This window comes from Enoplosus armatus, chromosome 15, assembly GCF_043641665.1.
Source record: "Enoplosus armatus isolate fEnoArm2 chromosome 15, fEnoArm2.hap1, whole genome shotgun sequence".
NCBI lineage: Eukaryota > Metazoa > Chordata > Actinopteri > Centrarchiformes > Enoplosidae > Enoplosus > Enoplosus armatus.
In genome coordinates, this window is record NC_092194.1 from 247,293 (window position 1) to 269,134 (window position 21,842).

At 40.4% G+C, this 21,842-nt stretch overlaps 1 protein-coding gene across 1 annotated transcript in view; it reads left to right on the top strand.

Moving 5' to 3' along the window:
* Positions 1 to 15,700, top strand: part of gabra2a (gamma-aminobutyric acid type A receptor subunit alpha2a) — a 51,556-nt gene extending 35,856 nt beyond the window's left edge. The window contains 3 exon segments of the mRNA XM_070921097.1: positions 3,384 to 3,536; positions 7,951 to 8,153; positions 15,398 to 15,700. Coding sequence (XP_070777198.1) covers positions 3,384 to 3,536; positions 7,951 to 8,153; positions 15,398 to 15,700 — 659 coding nt within the window.
* Positions 15,701 to 21,842: the final 6,142 nt, after the last annotated feature.

A 21,842-nucleotide genomic window follows, 5' to 3' on the forward strand; every position in this document is an offset into this window, starting at 1 on the left:
ACTTCCAGAAAATGCATCAAAACTGATGGAGAATGGCTCCTCAAGCAAATGTTTTCGCTTGACATGTGTGTACTGAAAAACAAAAAATAAAAATAAAAATCCCTACATTTTTATTCTGGTGCATTTTCTACCATCTTAGGAAAAACAGTAGTCCCATGTCTAAATATAGTATGATAAGAAAAAGTCACTTTTCAGCCAAACGGTGTGACAGTCTGTCTGTCTGAAGCAGTCAACCAAGGTTAGATGGTTTACTAAATGGATTTCCACTCTATAAATCAACAATTACATAACAAACATGACAAATGTAAACATATAAAAGAAAAAGGAAGCCCTGTTATATCTTTTGTGGCAAGAGAGACAGTGACAGATAGAGATAGTGAACAGAGATGGTGAGTTGTTCCTGGATGGGTTAGGGTTAGTTGTCTAGTTGTTAAAACAGACAAAGTAATTATTGTAGGCAATATTCATGTGGACGTTGATAATGATAGCCTTGGTACTACCATGTGTGTACATGAACCCACTCACTGTTTTAACCACACCGTCGACCTTGTTCTGGCAAATGGAATTGAAATTGAACATCTAATTTTCTTTCCACGGAATCCTGATCCTTATCGGGCCATTATTTAATAACTTTTGATTTCCTATTACAGAACTACACGCCATTAGGCAAAAAATCCTACACCAGATATCTATCTGATAGTGCTGTAGCTAAATTCAGGGAAGTGATTCCATCTGCATTTAATTCGATGCCATGTCTCAATACAGTGCTAACTTCAGTCCCTCCCAAAGGGAAGGTTCACCACAAATGACATTCGACTCTATTGCCCCTCTAAAAGAAGATAATAAAACAAAGAAGGTTAGCGCCATGGTACAACCCCCAAACCTGCAAATGAAAGCAAACATCCCAAAAACTTGTAAAATGGCCCTAGACCAATCTGGAAGAATCACATTTAGTCTGGCAAGATAGTCTTAAAGCATATAGGAAGGCCCTCCATAATGCCAAAATTCGAATTATTAGGGAAAAAATGCATCACCTCCTGCCCTCAGACGGTACCGACCTACCTTCAAACAGCTGTAAAACCTTATATATATTTCGACTGCTTTCCTCCCATCGACCTTCACCAAGTAACTTCAACAATTTCTTCATCTAAGCCGCCAACCTGTCTGTTAGACCTCATCCAAACCAGGCTGCTTAAAGAAGTTTTACCCTTAGCTAGTTAACACGGCTATGTACCAGAGTCCAACAAAACATATATTGAGTATAATTGAAAACTTCTTAACTTCTAAAATTTCTTCCTTTATTTTCTGGTAAATCAACATTTCCCCCTTACAATAATGGTGTACACATAGCATAACAGAACAAAGAGGGAGAAAAGAGAAAGCATGAGAATAGTATTTAACTACATTGTTGCCCAGGCCTGAAAACATGCATGCCTACAGTGCTTTTTTTTTGACATTCAAAGTTGGATAAAAGCAGATGAATGCCATATAAGACCTATATTCGGTCTATAGGAACCCTCTTCAGGTGCTAAAGTTTCCTCCTGGTCCTCTGTTTTTTTTGTTTTAATCTGTTTTAAAAGGACATTTGCAGCGCTGTCTTCTCAGCTTTAAGCTAGCTGTGTTCACACAGAGATGCAGTTAGATCTCACTCCGCATGCGTAAACCTAACCAACCAAACCAAAAGTGTGTGTTCAACCACACCAATGGAACCAACCAACTCTGTTACATAGGCAATAGTTTCACATAGCCACACTTTGTGGGAAGGTCTGGCTCAACCCATCGTCGCTCTGGGATAGGGGGGAAAAAAATGCTTTGGCTTGTTTGTTTTACTTTAAACCAATCACCATCGTCTTGGGCGGCGCTGAGCCCAGGATGCAGCGATGATGCCCTTGCAAATAGTGTCTGGGGGGAACTTGTTTTGGCGGTGGGGAGGCGAGCCCTGGCATTAAAATGTTTAATTTTCTGCTAATGCCACATAAAATAGTAAGCTATGTATGTAGACTATGTGATACAACTTTTCCTGTTACATAAGACAAACATAACGTGATCATTGGTATCCAGAAGTGAAGCCTACCTATACTTTACCTCTGGAGGAGCTCTCTGGACCTGTTAAAACCACCGACGATCAAAACTTTGTTGTTGATGTTGTTGTTTCAGTATGAAAGACAAGACATACAGGGTTGTGATGGGTTTTGCAGGCTGGCTAGTTAGGTAGCTAATATTAGCTTACATGAATCTACAGAAAAAATTACATGAGTCGTACTTATGTTGTTATCATGCCGCAGTAAATATAAAAAAATACAATTATATAACATAGCAAATTACATCGTCTAGCTAATAAGATCATTGGAAAGGTATCATTTGCAGTGGTTCATTGAGTAGTTCTGTCACACTTCTTTTTTGTTGTTACTCTGAATCAAATGTTTAATGGTCACGATTCATCTCGTGGTTGGTTTGCTTAGTTCCAGGCTCAAAACGCTTTATATAAGGATTTTCTGAAAAAATGAGGGTCCTGGCTGGCTGGGATGTTGTCTTTAATGTGCTAGAGAACCAGTTTCTCAAAGCACTTCATCAGAATGGAGGTGAGGTGCCACAGGACACTGCAGACTTATTAGGTGCAGGGACGATGGTGGATGGTAACACTCTCCTATGAAAGTGGTATGTTAAAAATGACAGTAATGACATCGACTAGCTGATTGGCACATGTTCTTTCACTGTCCAGGGATGTTATCGGGCCCAGCAGCAGGAGTAGATTTGGCAGCTGACTCTTTGTTGAGGAGATCAAAGTAAGCAAAAAATGAGTTAAGCTCATCTGGCAGCACGGCCTCACACATGACGGGGGCACTCCTGATTTTGTATTCTGTGAGTCTGTATCGCCTGCCACGTGTCTTTGGTGTCAACATCTGCGTCAGTTTTGAGAATGGCATTGTGTGTTGTCCAATGAGAAGAGATTTTACTCACAGCATTAGTGTGCTTTCTTCTCATTACTACCTCAAATGTTTTTCTTCTCAGCCTGGAGGAAGTAAAGGATTGAAAGGGAAGATGAAGTTTGCAGCATCAAAGGGCATCACAGGGCCAGAAAAATAGCCAAGTTAATTTTACACAAACCAAACTGCATCAGACTTCTCACAAAGACAGCAGAGCTTAAAGCAACACACTGAGTATCAGAAACACTTAATATTTCATGATGGATTATTCTCCACACTGAACTATAGTAAGTATTTCTTTAGATATCTTCTTCCGTGACAAATCCATCATACATGAATATAATATAATACCTATCATTTATGTACCTTTTAATCAGTCCACTGTATGTGACCATCCCCACCCAGCTGGACAACTGTTGCACATTTATATTTTCCCTTGTACACTTTTGTCCTCAGGTGAATACACAGTCATGACAGCTCACTTCCATCTGAAGAGGAAGATTGGCTACTTTGTGATCCAGACATATTTGCCCTGTATTATGACGGTCATCCTCTCCCAAGTCTCCTTCTGGCTCAATCGAGAGTCGGTGCCAGCTAGAACTGTCTTTGGTGAGTTAAAACATTTTAAACTCTATTCACACTTCCCACAGAGAAAAAAAATAAAGATTTATTCTTGATTTATCGTTGTGTTGCATTTCTCCGTCCATATACACTCAGTAGTCACATGATCCTTTCTTCAACCCAACATTAAATTACGCTATTTACATAATATTTCATGTAAAAAAAACAAAAAACAGCACAAGTTGCTGTGTTGATGGGGGTGTTGTTAAGGTACAGGTGAGACAATGAAATACAATCCAGGAAGTCTAGGTGAACGCGTTTAAGGGTTTATCAGACAACAACAGCAAATCACTGCACTCGGCCACGGTTGATGTCACGATGCCAGACCAGATGCAGTCAACTCGGTGGAGTGGACCCAGGCAAGTTCGTCAGGTTGACTGCAGAGGGGAAGAAACTGTTTTTGTGGCGGGAGGTTTTGGTCCGCAGCCTTCTGCCAGAGGGGAGGGGGTCAAACAGATAGTGTCCGGGGTGGGAAGGGTCAGCAGCGATCTTCCCTGCTCTCCTCAGGGTCCTGGAGGAGTACAGGTCCTGAAGAGATGGGAGGTTGCAGCCAATCACCCTCTCTGCAGAACGGATGATACGCTACAGTCTGCACCTGTCCTTGGTGGAGGCAGCAGCGTACCAGACAGTGATGGAGGAGGTGAGGATGGACTCTATGATGGCAGTGTAGAAGTGAGCCAGCATTGTTTGTGGCAGCTTAAACTTCCTCAGCTGCCTCAGGAAGTACATCCTCTGTTGGGCTTTCTTGATGAGGTCTTGGCTGATGATGGAGCCCAGGCTGATGATGGAGCCCAGGAAACGGAAGGACTCCACAGTGTCTACTGGAGGCTTTTTAAGGAAAGCCCAGTCCCAGCGTTGAAATGCCTTCAGGAGGAGCAGAAATTGACAGATTGTGGTCAGCAAAACGAGTGGAAGATGCACCTGACCACTGAGCATATCAGTAATGTTTCCATAACACATGTCCAAAATATTGTCTTTCCCTGTGGGAACGTCCACATACTAGTGGAGAGAGGGCAGAACACCCTCAAGTCAGCTGCTTAGTGGTGTTAGCGCTGGGTGGGATGTAAAAAAAAAAAAGGAGTTAGAAGGGGCGTAATGATAGGATCAGCATCTCTATGTCTGGTGTACAGACCTTGCTGTGGGTTTGATGTTACCTGCTATTGACATAGATGCAGACCCCACCACCCCTCTCCTTGCCTCACTGACTGGTCCGCTCAGCCGTCATTCATTTTCCACAACCACTTATCCTTTGCAGGGTTGCGAGGGGCTGGAGCCAGTCTCAGATGACATTGGGCGAGAGGTGGGGTACGCCAGTTTATCACAGCCAGAGAGAACCCAAGCATGGGGAGAACATGCAAACTCCACACAGAAGGGCCTCAGCTGGCCAGCGGGTTCAAACTCTTGCTGTGAGGCGTCAGTGCACCACTGTGATGGAAAAATGATCGAGACTGACTCGTCGAGCCATGTTTCTTCCCTGAAGGCTCTCGACACTAAATCCATCTTTTTCAGAAGGGAACATACATTCACCAGTATGATGGAGGGAGGGGAGGGGTCTGATGGGAGATTCATCCTTAGTCTGTTAAGTACACCTCCACTCCTCCTTTTTTTTGTCAAATCTCTAATGGAAGGATAAATGCCAATGAAGATCTTCATGGATATAGGTGAGTGGTCTGTAGCTGCTAATCTCTGGTTATAGTGCGAGACAAATACAATTATGGGCGCCCCCGATCCGATATTTTATATAATTTATTTATATAGAATATAAAAATGATATTACTCCCCTGTCCCAGTTGGCAGGGGAAGAGAATAAAAAGATGACTCCACCTCACAGTGTGATTCCTGCTTCTGCTGCTTCTTACAACATCAAAGAAATGCATGGCTGAAGCCGTCTTATTGTAGCAAGTTTAAAATTTGTATTGCAGCTAATTCCAACGGAGTATGAGCCATGGCTGACCGGGCTTTCAGTGCTGTTTGTTAAATACTGAGAGGGCGCACAACAACACCAACATAATAGAACACAATGCATTACATTGTTCCTGCAATAAAATAGCTTAATGAAACTGCTAATGCTTGGTTTGTGTTGATGCTGTGGTCATTGTTATGCTTTTTGTATTAATGCTGACCAGTATTTTGTAGCGTTTGGTTGCACAATTGTATACAGTATGGGTAAAACAAATAAGGCACACGCCTGAAGGGATGAATGTTGTATTGAAATTGTTGCATGTATTGAGTATGTGTGCTTTGTTGATATTGTAGCTGCCTCTCAGCTGGAATTGATTGAAAGTTGGCCCTGTAAAGCTTGGCTGGATTGGTTACCTGAACATAATGTCCTCAATGTGGTATAAGTTTTGCCCAAATTATGATGGATTGATAACTGTTAACTGTAAGTGTTAACTGTTGCTTGATTGCACAATAGTGTATTGTGTAATGTTTGTGTTCCGATCACTCACCTTTGTTCTGTCTCCTCTCCAGTGTGTTTGGGCTAAAAGAGATTTCTATTATTATTAAAGTTATTATTGCTATTATTAGTCACATATTATTACTGTTGTTGTTGTGCATCTCTGTCTGTCTATCGGTCTCTCTCTCTCTCTGTCTCTGTCATTATGAGTTGTGTAGGTGTGTAGAAGAGTCTCTTGTCAGGTGTCTGTGTTTTGACAGGGACTAAATAACAAAGTACTCTACAAGGCTTTTTGTAAATATTCCTACTTTCATGGAAAAAAGGCACCAATACCAGCATCAACCAATTTCTGGTCCTGATTACCTAACTGCTTCATTACTTTAATTCTTCACAAATTCTGTGCAATCCCAATGACTACTCTTGTGTTTCCATTCCTCCTACATACCATTTTGATCATGAGGGCTTAACTATGACAATGTGTCTATTCCCATGAGATTGAAATGTTTCTTTTGCACAAAGACATCTGACGGTGGTGCTACAGAAATATCAGGGGTTCACCAGAAACATGGTGCATGGAAATCAACTTTGCAGGACACATAAACGCAGAGAGGGTATTGGGCAAAGGGACATTTTGACCTGATGGTGGTGCTAGAAGCAAGGTCAAACTAAAAAATGCAAGTCATCCTCTGGGAAGACAGCAAAAAGTGTCCACCTAATCAAGTAATTTCTGTCGATATTTCAGTCCTAACAACCCTATTTGGTAACGCTTTATTTCATAGATAAGTAATTCACAATTCATTTTCAAATAATTTAGTATCGGGAAAATTGGAACACTGTGTATTTGAAATTCCGGACCCGTAAAATAAAGTGTTACCACTTATTGTCTTTAAACAAGTGAAAACATCTGCAAGTGCAGTGACAATATTTAAATCTGCCTGTGTTTTGAAACAGCAAAGAATAATGAAAAATTAGTGATTTTATTTTTCTTGATTTGAATTGGAGACAGGTTGAACTATTCTTACTGCACTGATTTTTGCACTTACAAAATCAAACTTTGAACTTAAAACTCCAAAGGTGTGTTCAGACCAATAGCGAACTATGTATTCTCCTCATGTTATATGCATGGCTTGGACCGTTTGTGTTTATTCGTGTTTATTCACTCCAAACTGTGTACCAACTCCAGAGGCGTTCGCCGTAAACAAGCTAGAAACCAACCGTGTGTGTGGGAGTGAGCCTGCGTGTGTTTGTGTTCAGCTCAGACTACTGCAAGTGGTCCTGGCAGCAGCCCAGCGGGAAGGTGGGGGTTGGATGTCTAGCCCCGCCCACGTCCAGTACGTCAGCTATGCCTCATTCAGGACAAGTAGACATTTTCTGAAACACCACAGTCACCACATCAGTTTGTACTGTGTTCTACATTAATAACAAATGTTTAATTAATAACAAATGTTTAAATACAACAAATTTCGTTGTCCTGCTGTGTCTCATATCTGATATTTGACTTTACACTGCAGAGAGTCTTTTGGCATGACTTCTTCCCTAGCAGGCTGTTGCCCCTTGCAGATGTCTGCCAGATCTGTATTCAGGAACTGTGGTGCCTCCATAAAACTCAGTTTTATGAAATGTAAATGTGTTGTGAGAAATGATAGGTAAATATGAGGATGAACATGTAACATTCACCTTTCACCAATTCTTTTGAAACATTTCTGTTTGTTTCTTTTTAGTTTTATTCTGTTTTTATATGGCATTTCCATCACATGCCCGAAACAAAACATAATGCAAATGCATTTTTTAACAACTATGTGTTACCTGCACATCTTGTAATTTACCACTCTATGTCCTGATCTCCTGTTTAAGTGTGTCTACTGTTCTGGAGTCAAGCGATAAAAGCACTTGGCAAATGGGACATGATTTTTTAAGGCCTTTCTCTCCTGTTTGCCTTTTACTAAATATATTCTCTCATACTGAACATACTTTTTTCTATATGCTTTGGCTCTCTCTTTCCAGGTGTAACTACAGTTCTCACAATGACAACCCTGAGTATCAGCGCCCGTAATTCACTGCCCAAGGTGGCCTACGCTACTGCTATGGACTGGTTCATCGCCGTCTGCTATGCCTTTGTCTTCTCTGCACTCATTGAATTTGCTACTGTCAACTACTTCACCAAGCGAGGCTGGGCCTGGGATGGAAAAAGTGTTGTCAATGACAAGGTAAAGCTGTAACACACCTAGAGGAACCATTCCACTTCAGGATCAATCATAAAGGCCATTTACACTCAGGGGATGACTGTGTGTGGGGTTGTTCTGTGAACTAACAGAACCTTCCTTATTAGTTGTTTATGCTTACTTATGGAGAGGCCGGGAAATGGATGGACAACCAGTATAAAACAAGACTAGGCAAACTTGATTTTGCAGGGCTGCAAGTGCAGCCTATTGGTAATATACATATACCAGAACAAGTAAACTAGGCCATCAAATGCAGTGGATTCTCTGCAATTAACAGTTCTGTTGAGGCTGCTGTTGATAGAAGTTGACAGAACGTGCTGTCCAATGAAACTGAATACAACTACCGTAAATTCTCATATAAAAGCCGGCATTCAAGTAACAGCCAGCATGAACAAATAAAGGCTGGTCGGCAAAATTACCTGTAGCCAATAGTACAATAGCTCTCACATGGTAAATTTACCGTAATGTGCATTTTGACAGTACTAATTCCAACAGTCAGTTTTCACTCACCACTGTGCTGCCATGAGTTGATATTATTTACAGAAATACCTGATTCATGTACTTGCTGATTTGAAATTCTCCTGACCAATGTTGAGCTGTTCAACACATCTTGTAGATTTTTCACATTAAAAACCTACCAGTAAAGGTAAGGCTGGGAAAAAACAGCTGGAAGTGTTGAGCTGCATGCAGGTACCATGACTGCTTTCACAGTAGCTTAACATTTCTCGGGAGAAAAGGAAAAGTGAAAGGACAGGAATTAATTGGTGAATGAAAACTGTATTTCCAATAGAGAAGACAAAGTGAGAGCAGCAGAGTGGTGAGTATGACATGATCTACTGATGGAATTAGAGCTGTGGAAATTTATTTATTGAGTTTATTTCAATAACAGGTGAAAATGGAGGAGGTTTTGAGTGTGTATTGAGGAAGCAGGTGAAACCAGGAATAAAAGCATATGTCTAATATAAGCCTGTTCCATATATAAGGGCCTAGTCTCGCTGCCATTGAGAATTTACAGTAAGCCTAATGTCTGCCCAGCAGCAGGTCTGGTTGACACTTTTCATTTCAAGAGTCTCATACCCAGTTGAAATCTACATGTGATTTAATACTCTTTTTTTTTACACATCCGTCTACACTGCTGATGTGGCTAGCAGAGATACAAACAGTATACTGTGTCTGATTGCATTTGTCTTGGTTTTCCCGGACTAGATGCAAATTCGGGAAGGACCCTACTGGTGTAATTGTAACAACCCTGTCTGCTTATATATACTGCCTGGATTATGTTCTCTGGCAAAATGTTTAGGAGTGAAAGAAGCTCTAAATGTATGTTATGTTCACAAACTGGCGGGAGGTGGGTGTACAAATTGCAGAACTCCTGAGTCCAGAGTGTGGTTAGGTTAAAACAGGGGTTTTCAAATTCCGACACTGTGGGCCCCCCTTGAAACAAAATCAAAACAACTGCACCACCCCAACACTTTGTATTTTGTAGTTTTATTGTTAGGTTTACTTTGATTTGGGGAATATCATTCTCAAAGGTTTTGAACTACAGTTCCCATGAGTTGGGGACTTACTGAGTGATGTGAACAGGAAGTATAATAGCTATGTATTCAGTGACCTATGCTTTGGGCTACCACTTTAGCCCTGTTTTTGTATGTTCACATTTTGGCAAACTGGCATATAAAAGTAAAATTATTTATGATGGACATCAGAGATGATTATATCCTCAGTAAATGTATGTCACACTCAGTCTAAAAATATATGGTTGAAACAGGATGTGATAGCAGAGAATCAAGAATCAGATTCATTTGGGAACAAAGACACAATGGTGTTCTGATGCTAGAAAGTAGAGGTCAATCAATCAATCAATCAATCATTCAAGTCTGATTGACTGAGGAAATTTGATTTCGACCAGTTGGACGAGATAGGACGTTTTACAAAATACTGTTGACAGTGGAACTTGGCTCCAGTAGTGGCAGATGGCTGCGCAGCCTCCACCAGTCATGCAGGGACATACCGTTTTGCATAGAGGCTCCATACATTAAATCAAAGTAATGTCATTGTGTGCCTAAGATAATTTATATTTAAAATGGAAATTAACTTTATATAAGACGGCTTTATTTGTAAATAATGAGCATGATAAGGTTGTTGGTTATATATCTGTATAATTGCTGCTCTGCCAAAAGCATGCTGTCCCTTTTTTTACTAGAATGCATGGTTGTTACAGTTTTTCTAGCCATAAGTGCAAGCCTTACACAACTAAGGGCCATATCTGATCATTTGAGGGCCACTGTAAACTTAAATAACACCTTGTTACTACAAGAACATATGGCTATTTGTTTTCCTAGTGTCCAATGGATTAAAACGAAATCAAACATCATATGTTCATTAATAACGGTGGTTTAGATATTGCTACATGAACTTAAACACACATACAGCTGGTAGCATTTAGTTATAAACAATCATCAACTTCTAATCTAGTTAAGAATACAAAAGTATGGACTCAAACAAACACTATAATAAACAGGTAACAGAATTTTGCCTTGTTTTTGAATAGAAGGCTGTGTTGCAGGAGACAACAAAATGACAGCTAAAACAGCAGGAGATAACTTCTTCAAGGTCTTTTCACCATATTCACATGGCAGCCATTTTCCGTCTGACGTCATGCTCAGGATGGGAAGCTCAAATGCTGTTGTCAATTCAATTCAATTCAATTCAATTCAATTTTATTTATATCACAACAAAAGTAATCTCATGACACTTTACAAATAGAGCAGGTCTAGACCGACTCTTTATAATGTTATTACAGAGACCCAACAGTTCCCACCATGAACAAGCACTTTGGCGACAGTGGCAAGGAAAAGCTTCCTTTTAAGAGGCAGAAACCTCGAGCAGAACCAGACTCTAGGTGGGCGGTCATCTGCTTTGACCGGTTGGGTTTGAGAGAGAGGGAGAGAGAGAGAGAGAGAGAGAGAGACATAGAGAGGGAGGGAGAAAGAGAGAGGGGGAGAGACAAACAGACAGACAGAAAGAGACAGAGAGAGAGATAGACGTAGAGACACAGATAGACAGACCGACAGACAGACAGACAGGCAGAGATGTATGGCAGCACTAGTAGTAGAAATTGCAGCTATGATTATAATAATAATGGAAATATGACTGATAATAGTAGTTACATCTGTAATAATAGCTGAGATTAATAATAGCAATAACAGCTTTGATAGTAACAGAACTACGACTAAACATAATAACTGTAGTGATGAGAGTCAGGCATGCCCTGGGCAGCAGCACCCAGGCGTACCAGGACCATTATCCACAGGAACCTGGGATATGACAAAGCACAAAGAAACTCCATGGAAGATATGAAGTTAGTAACATGCATTGGAGGGTGATGAATGTGTAAAGATGAAGAGGGAGAGGAGGAAAGCGCAGTGCATCATAGGAAGTCCCCCAGCAGTCTAGGCCTATAGCAGCATAAGTAGGGGCTGGTCCAGGCAGGCCTGAGCCAGCCCTAAGTATAAGCGTTATCAAAAAGCAAAGTTTTAAGCCTACTCTTAAAAGTAGAGAGTGTGTCTGCCTCCCGGACCCAAACTGGGAGCCGATTCCACAGGAGAGGAGCTTGATAGCTGAAGGCTCTGGCTCCTGTTCTGCTTTTGGAGACTCTAGGAACCACAAGCAACCCTGCATTCTGGGAGCGCAGTGCTCTAGTGGGGTAATAGGGTACTATGAGCTCTTTAAGATATGATGGTGCCTGACCAGTAAGAGCTTTGTAAGTCAGGAGAAGGATTTTAAACTCTATTCTAGATTTTACAGGAAGCCAGTACAGCGAAGCTAACACAGGAGAAATATGATCTCTTTTCCTGGTTCCTGTCAGTACACGTGCCGCAGCATTCTGGATCAGCTGGAGAGTCCTCAGGGACTTATTGGGACAGCCTGATAATAAGGAATTGCAATAATCCTGCCTAGACGTGACAAATGCTTGGACTAATTTTTCTGTATCTTTTTGAGACAGGATCTTCCTGATTTTTGCAATGTTACGGAGGTGAAAGAAGGCAGTCCTTGAAGTTTGTTTTACGTGGGAGTTAAAGGACATGTCCTGATCAAAGACAACTCTGAGATTCCTCACAGTGGCGCTGGAGGCCAGGGCAATGCCATCTAGGGTAACAATATCCTTAGATACTGTGTTTCTGAGGTGTTCAGGGCCAAGAACAATAACTTCTGTCTTGTCCGAGTTAAACATCAGATAATTACAGGTCATCCAGGTCTTTATGTCCTTAAGGCATGCTTGGAGCTTGGCTAACTGATGAGGTTCTTCTGGCTTAGGGTTAGGGTTAGGGTAAATATAGCTGGGTATCATCCGCATAGCAATGAAAATGTATGGAGTGTTTTCTAATGATATTTCCTAAAGGAAGCATATATAAGGTGAATAGTATTGGTCCAAGCACAGAACCTTGTGGAACTCCATGACTGACTTTGGCGTACATGGAGGATTCATCGTTAACATGTACAAACTGAGATCGATCTGATAAATACGACTTAAACCAGCTTAGTGCAGTTCCTTTGATGCCAATTAAATGTTCCAGTCTCTGTAATAGGATATGATGGTCAATGGTGTCGAATGCAGCACTAAGGTCTAACAAAACAAGTATAGAGACAAGTCCCTTGTCTGATGCAGTTAGAAGGTCATTTGTAACTTTCACCAGTGTTGTCTCTGTGCTATGATGAGCTCTGAAACCTGACTGAAAGTCCTCAAGCAACTTATTGTCATGTAGAAAATCACACAGCTGGTTGGCAACTGCTTTCTCAAGAATCTTGGAGAGAAAGGGAAGGTTAGATATAGGTCTATAGTTGGCTAAAACCTCTGGATCAAGAGTGGGCTTTTTAAGAAGAGGTTTGATTACAGCTACTTTAAAGGACTGTGGTACGTAGCCTGTTAATAAAGACGGATTGATCATGTCTAGTAAAGAAGTGCTGACTAAAGGTAAAACCTCTTTAAGCAGCCAGGTTGGGATGGGGTCTAAGAGACAAGTTGATGGCTTAGATGAAGAGATGGTTTTAGTAATTTGGTGTAGGTCAATGGGAGAAAAGCAATCTAAATATACATCAGGTTTTACGGTATTTCTGAGATTTCTGTGTTTGAAGGTAAGGTACTACCTGAAGACAGGAGGTGATCAATTCTGTCTCTAATAGTTAGAATTTTATCATTAAAGAAGCTCATGAAATCATTACTGCTGAGAGTTATAGGAATACATGGCTCAATAGAGCTATGACTCTCTGTCAGCCTGGCTACAGTGCTGAAGAGAAACCTGGGGTTGTTCTTGTTCTCTTCTATTAATGATGAGTAATAGGCTGCTCTGGCTTTACAGAGGGCCTTCCTATGAGTTCTAAGACTATCTTGCGAAATTAAAGTGATTCCTCCAGTTTGGTGGATCGCCATTTCCTTTCAAGTTTCTGCACTGTTTGCTTTAATTTGCGGGTTTGGGTGTTATATCATGGAGCTGACTTTCTTTGTTTCTTCTTTTTAAGAGGGGCAATAGAGTCAAGTGTCAATCGCATTGAGCCTGCAGCACTGTCAACAAGATCGTCCATTTGGGAGGGACGAAGGTTAGCATAGGAGTCCTCAGTTGTATTGAGACATGGCATTGAATTAAATGCCTATGGAATCACTTCCTTAAATTTAGGTACAGCACTATCAGATAGATATCTGGTGTAGACTTTTTTGCCTAATGGCGTGTAGTCCAGTAATAGGAATTCAAAAGTTATTAAATAGTGGTCCGATAACAAAGGATTCTGTGGAAAGACAATTAAATGTTCAATTTCAAGTCCATATGTCAGAACCAGGTCGAGGGTGTGATTAAAACAGTGAGTGGGTTTCTGTACCCTCTGACAGAAGCCGATCGAATCCAATAAAGAGATAAATGCAGTACCAAGGCTATCCTTATCAACGTCCACATGAATATTAAAATCACTTACGATAATGACTTTGTCTGTTTTAAGGACTAAACCTGATAAAAACTCTGAGAATTCAGATAAGAATTCAGAGTATGGACCTGGAGCGCGAAAGACTATAACGAATAAGACTGGCTTCAGTGTTTTCCAGGTTGGGAGTGAGAGACTCAGAACAAGGCTTTCAAATGAGTTATAATCCAGTTTAGGTCTAGAGTTAATCAACAGGCTTGAGTCAAAAATGGCTGCAACTCCACCTCCTCGGCCGGTGCCTCGAGGGATGTGAGTATCAGTATGACTGGGCGGAGTGGATTCATTCAGGCTGACATACTCTTCATGACACAGCCAGGTTTCTGTCAGGCACAGTAGATCAATATGATTATCTGATATTAGCTCATTTACTAATACAGCTTTAGATGACAGAGATCTGATATTTAACAGTCCACACTTAATTTTCCTATTGTTTTGGCCTATAGCAGTGGTGGTCTTAATTTTTTAAAATTTTTTATTAATGACTCCTCTCCTGTTTAATTTTGATTGAATTAATTTAAGTGGTCGGGGGGCAGACACAGTCATTATGGGGTTTTGGGTGGGTAACTGCTCTAATGGAAGCGCAGAGAAGTGTTATATATAGCACCTTTCAAAACAGAGTTACAAAGTACTTTACAATAAAACAGAGCACATTAAATTCACACAAGCAATCTTTGGAAACATTTCGTGAAAGTGCATCACATAGAGGCGGAGAAAAGCTCATAGATCATCTCTCGTTCCTCATCCACCTCTGGTATGTCATGTATGCTAGCAGCCTTCAGCTCACACAGAGTGAACTAAATTGTACGCGCCTACTCGGTACTCGGTGAGTAGAATGGTTACTTTTAATCATTCTACTCACCCAATAGAAAGCGTACCACACATCAAGGCTGAGTCCTTAAGATACCGTAGCGGCTCGTAAAGTTGACCAATGGGCCTTTTCCCTGTAAAAAAATAAAGGTATACAGTAAACAGCATTTCTGCTAAGAAGAAAAGCTGCTCCCAGTTTCTGTTTCTAGCAGAAATATTGTTAACTGTATAATTTTATTTTTTTTATGAAAAATGACATGACTGTTCCTGTGAAATTATATATTATTCTGACTGTCATGTGTGCCATTATAGCAAAGCTGCAGCACACATGTAGACACAGTGAATTTGTGTCCTCCCAAACTTTGCATGCACCACAATATCAATTGAGCATGGAAAAGTAGTAATATTTACTTCACAAGGTCTCTAACCCTGAGGCGTTTTTCCTGCAGAAAAAGGAAGCATCCATCATGAAGAAGAACAATGCCTATGCTGTAGCTGTGGCTAACTACGCTCCCAACATCACAAAAGACTCCACGCTGTCCACCATCTCCAAGTGTGCTCTTAGCGATCCCAACAAGACTACAGTGGAGACGAAGCCCGAGCAGAGCAAGAAAACCTTTAACAGTGTCAGCAAGATCGACCGTATCTCCCGCATCATGTTCCCTGTGCTGTTTGGGAGCTTTAACCTGGTCTATTGGGCCACCTACCTGAACAGAGAACCAGTCATTAAAGAACTGGATCCTTCCAAATGAACTGTAAGGACTCACTCCAAACACACAGTCCATTCAGGACTTGTATGTCTGTTGGTATTCAGTTTTGTCAGTCAGAAGCTAAACAGCTAAAAGGGAATTCTCCATGCATGGTTTACATGCGTGGAGAATTCCCTTTTCTCTTTCCTTACTGAGTACACTTTTGGATTGGTGTAGGTAAACATCATAACTGGGTTAGAATAAACTTGAGAGCTCATATTACAGGAGTAAGCCAAGCGTCTTTACCAGGTTATAGTCAAACAGGATACTTCCTGGCTTCCCAAATTGAGAGAAAATTTAACCTCAGTGCTGATTCATGTCTAGTTCCTCTTGGAGCTGAAAAACATCAAAGTTGGCCACAAATCTATGGAATCTATGGATTGCATTCACATTGCATTTGAAAAAAAGAAATTCCCTCCAAATTATGGCTTCCATGTAATTATGACAGCATATTTTAATATTAAAAAACAACACTGCAAAACTAGAAAATAATCAATGTTTAAAGCTGCACTAATCAATATTTTTATATCAATAAGATCAAATGACTATGTGTAATGTGAAAGGTGTCACTCGTAGTGATGAAACCGCAGAGATTTATTACCAACTCTGCAGTTCCCCTCAGGTCTATGGAGATTTTTAGCCTCTACTGTTTTGATTCAGTCTCAGTGCTCTCATCAAGCTCATTTCCAGCAGCAGCAGGCAGCTGTTTTCAGTGAAAAGGCTGTACATTACCTGCTCAGCAGCAAACAGCATACAAAGTTAGAGACTAGCTGGTGAGCGTAGTGGAGCATTTAGCGACTTAAGAGCAAGATGCTAGAAATGTGTATGGAGGCAATTCTTTGCTAACACTTTCGCCATTACAACTTTATCAGGACAGAGACAATATATAAATGTTGTGTTTTCAGCTCGTTCCCGTAACCCTCAAGTGGGGAGTTTGCAGGACGTAGTCTGCTTCTGTGGGGCTAACAGGCTGTCACATTAACATCTACACCACATCAGACTAGTTGCAAACTACTGGATTTCTGAACTTCTGAACTGAAGCACATATCTAAAAAGGCTTATTTGTGTATTTTATTATTATTTATGTTTGTATTTATTTGATAATTTCACAGCAAATTTCACAGGGTCACAAAATTTCAAGCTTGGTTCTTATAAGGTCATTGTTTGTATACCTCATAATTATAAGGTCAAGGATCTTGTCATTTTGAGAAAAGCATTATAAGCTATACAAATCTATGGCATTTTCTTGCCACTTGCCAAATATCGTCATATATTCATCGGCAGATGAAGTTGTCACAATGTTCAAACTTTTCAATATTCTGAGCACTTTTAGGACTTCCTGTCCATGTTGACTTAAAAGTAAATTAACTGCCAATTCTCTACTTGGTTATGATAATGGAAAGTGGATGGTCATGGCTAATGAAGTATTCTTCAGGTATTGTTAAGGTAAGCAACTGATGCATCTAGTTAAAGTTGTACTTCATCGTCATACTCATCAGTCCAGTCTACACACCATTCCTATTTGCTGTGCAATAAGAAATGGACTGTCCTTCGTGCTGTGATATACACGATTTTTTTAATGCTGTATAAACCAACAACCAATGCTGTCACGCTGTATTTTCTGGAGAGAATATCAACAGCTGGCAGGAGGTAAATAAAAAAATGTAATCTCCATCAACATGATCCATGAAACGGTCCTTAATCAACAGCAATAGCAGCGATTATCCAAGAATCCTTTTCTCATACATTTGTGACAATCTTCTTGTAATTATGACTTCCATAACCCATCATTATTACATCTCACAATTATAAGAAAACATCTCTGAATTTTATTTTACCATGCCAAACACTTCTGAATCTTTGTTAATCTCTGCTAACATTCTCTTGCACACTGAGTACCAGTAAAATTTGTTTTATGCCCTTTTAACAGTTTTGTCATTGATAAACTTCTATATTCATCGGGCAGCAGGGAGAAGCAGTGAGTCAGCACTCAGTTGAAAATACAGCACTGTTGGGCGTCGTCATCTAAACACTAAACACTAAACATCAACTAAACCCTCCCCACTGTTACCTGATTGATTGACTATCTCTGGGCAAAAACTGCATTTCGCTGTGATTGTACCTTGTATAATTGCATGTGACAAATAAATTGATCAATTGATTGATTGATTGAGTTTCAGGAAGTAGTCTGGTTCTGTAGGGCTAGCAGGTTGTCACATTAACATCCTTACCACATCAAAAATATTTGCTGGGAACTTATTCCACGCTAGCCTCACCACCATTACATCCAGGAATACATGGTGCTTTGCTGCTCACTCTGCAGGTTTTGTACAGCTTTTTAGACTTTTTTTCCAGTCTTCCCCACATGGTCACATTGTGGAAGATGATTCTGACTGGACAAACGTGTGAGAATATGTGTCTGTGTATGAAATGTATATCTCTGTGTGTTTTGTTAAAGTGTGTTTGTATTTATTTAAATTATTTTTTGCTTTATTGTAATCTTTTTAAATGCAATGTAGCAGGAACAAAGGACCTATACATATTTAATAGTCTCAACCTACTTACTGTGTCAATAATACGGCATCCGTTGAATTTATGTGCAACATTCCAAGTTTTTGAAAGTGTGTTTTTATTTCTATACTTGTTAAGGGTCTAAGCAACAAACCCCTTCCTTCTTCTTTTTGTGCCCTAAAAGTATCTGGGTCTCAAAAACCATAACAGCTACAGTTCCCAAACCTGGCAGATAGGTTAAGACAAAAAGAAATTATAGAGATTGTCCTGATGGTGGCGCTATAACAGCAAACTTTATGTTTTGGCCTAACTTAAGAAACAAAATGATTTTTTTCCTGGTGTCTGTGGGTCCAGACAAATCTATCCATATAATTCAATTCAATTCTATTCTATTCAATTTTATTTGTATAGCGCCAAATCACAACAAAAGTCATCTCATAACACTTTACATATAGAGCAGGTCTAGGCCGACTCTTATAAAGGCTGTACTCTTTATAAAGAGTGCCATTTTGAATTTTGTCCACATCTGTTCTTTTTCGCTACTCCTCCCACCAAGTTTGAGCAATCTGCATCAGAATTAGCACATAGCATATCTGGATCCAAATCCAATTTGAAAAAAAAAACTTATTTTTTCCAATTTTTGATATTCCATGTAGTTTTGAAATTATATATTTTCAAACCGTTTTCTTTAAAAATTTAAATTTTACATAGACGCTCATAAATCAAAATAGGCTTAAGCTATTGAAACCAAACTTGGTGTACGTGTTCGGATGCTAGGTCCAAGCTTCGCTGTACAGTCCTGGGAGATTCTGCCACTAGGGGGTGCCAGAAATGTGAAAAATGTATATCTCATAATTAGCTGCGTGGATTTGAGTGAGCATTTTCCCACACGTTCTACGGTCATATTCAATTCCAAAGTCAAGTCAAAATTTCCAAAAATCATTTAAATTTCACCATAGGTCCTAGAGAGCCAAAATCTTTTAAGCACACCCACTGATGTCCACCCAAATTGACATTCTTTGGATACTAGATATCACGTTTCAAATGGTGTTTAAATATGTCAAGTGACATTTAGTGTCTTACTGTAATTACTGTATGCACAACTTTTTTTCGCCAAATGTTTGATCAAACTTCACCAAAGTACTATGTGCACAACATTTTCCATTTTGCCAAATGTTTGATTAAATTTCACCTAAGTATTTGACAATACACCCGAAACCAGCAGAATGATGTGTGATTTTCCCCAGAATTTTATCCCAAAACATAGTCGGTATTTCTTATATAAATATATGTATATAAACCGTGCTTTGTGTAACCCACTTTTCCACTTAGATATCTTGTAGATGAGAATTGTTGAGATCAATGTTTTTTCCTTCTTGACCCTGTTTGTGTCTCTTTAAATGTTGGCGTGGAGAAGCCCTGATTCATATAACCACTAATACAAACTTGTGATATTAACAACAAATCTCAGTGTCTTTCTGTTTTTAAAAGCCAACGTGTGAAAACAAATGTTTTTAACTAAATAGAGTAAATTAGTAAATTAGAGGCGGGGTGGGGGGTGGGGGGGGGGTGCAGGGCACAGAACAAAAACAAGCAGAAGGTTAGTGAAATAGTGAAATGCAGTCCATATCAAACACTTTGCAGTCTATTAGTTGAATTTTCGTCGGCAGGATAAACATGGACTGTAAGTACTAATGTTATATGACGAGACTGAGACTGAAGTACTCACTGAAAGTTGAAGCAAAACGATGTGTTTTCAGCTTTGATATAAAGCTAATATCAAATTATTCCAGAGAAAAGGGTCATGACAGGAAAAGGCCCTGCAGCCAGCTGACTTTTTTTTTTAACTTTGGAGGAGAGCGGAGAGCACAGGATGGGTCATAAAGTTTAATTAGTCTTAGTAGGTTTCAGGAGCTTTCAACTACAATTCTTAATGTACATTGAGCTTTCAACTACAGCCACTGGGGTGCAGATGGGGTTCTATGCAAAATGGTGCAGTGCTGGGCATGGGGCCCTTATTGTTCTCGTGAAGTGAGTGTTTGTGGTACCAGACGGACCCAGTGAGGGTATAGACTATATCCTGCTTCGCCTCTAGTTACGATGGCAATAGCATTCACCTGGCTGCCGGATAGTGGTAACGACAGATGCTGGCCCATCTAGCAGATCCAGCTGTGCCGGTGCCAGCATCATCAGACACGGGTGTTGCCTCTCATGACGCTTCAGAGGAAACAACGCCTAATTACTCTTAAAACACATTTCCTTGTTTCCTCTCTCTTCGCTTGTCGTCTCTCTGTGCATCCCTCGTGGGAGGGACTAAGACGCAAGGAAAAGACACAAGTGAGGGAAACGTAGATCTGTTTGACTGTTTTCTTTGCAGGTACTGGAGGTGGGTGTGGCAGAGGGTCATCAGCTACACTGGCAACAACAGGGCACGGCATGCCAGTGCTTCATAAGAACCCTTTTGGAGCTCAGTTGCTTGGTTCTCTCCTCCCTGAAACACCCATTTGCTTCTTGGTTGACTTTGACTTATGCTGTTGCACTGTACAACATTGCACCCACACACTCCTCCACTCATGCCCTCACCTACACTGCTGATCTCACTGATTACACACGCCACTTTTAGGTTAGGTTAAGTTCTCCTCTTAAGTTATTCCTTTTTATCAATAAATAATTGTTAATTGGCTGTGTGGCCCAGTTTGTGACACAGCTGTGGAGAACTCCACATCAGAGAAACAGCAAGGACCCTGGATGAGAGACAAAATCAGCTACCTGGCATCACCAGAGCAAAACCACACACAGAATTCACAGGGGACAAGGTCAAAGGTCATCAACCAGGAGTCAGTGGATGACCATGCAATTCCAGTGTGACTTGGGGGAAAAAACATGTGTTTTACATGACTCTAGTTTTTAGGCAAAAATGTCCAAAATTCTCCTTCATTCCTCTCAGTGCGAATGGACATGTGTCATTGGGGTCAGCATATTTTGGGTTCAAAGTACGTTGGGAACAAAACAGATAGTGAGCGCAGTGTGCGCTGCACTGGCTCGGCCAAGAGAACACTGCCACACTCTCCTTTGAAAATCTGTGCAATGTTTCACTTGTGTGTTTAAAGTGAAGGCAGGAGAAGTCACCTGTGGGACCCGCTTAAAGCTGGGGTAAGCAGTTTTCTGGAAAAGGCAAAAAGAACCGCAGAATTTGAAAATACAGCTCTCCCATCACTGTTCTAAGCCCCGCCAATCAGACGAGCATGGGCACGTGCACACGCTTCATATGCGCACGCAACACAAGCTTGACCTTGACCACAGGCAACCACCAGCGAGCCAGGTTGCTGGGTTGCTTTTTACGTAGCTGAAGTTACCTTCAATTGCCATGGCCGAGTCACAGGCAAGAAGCAAATTTTTTACAGACCACAACTAGCTACTGTGAACAAATTTGAATATTATGAACGAACAACAATCTGTGTTCATGCTTAGTGTAAAATGATTATGGAGCACAATGACAACAAAAGAAAGTAACAAAGTAACGTTAGCCAATAGATCCAGCATCCGGAGTTTTTCCTTTATTGACCAAATGAAGGATATTGTATATTTTCTTATGGAAATGACAAGTTAAACTTTTGAAACAACATAGCACAAT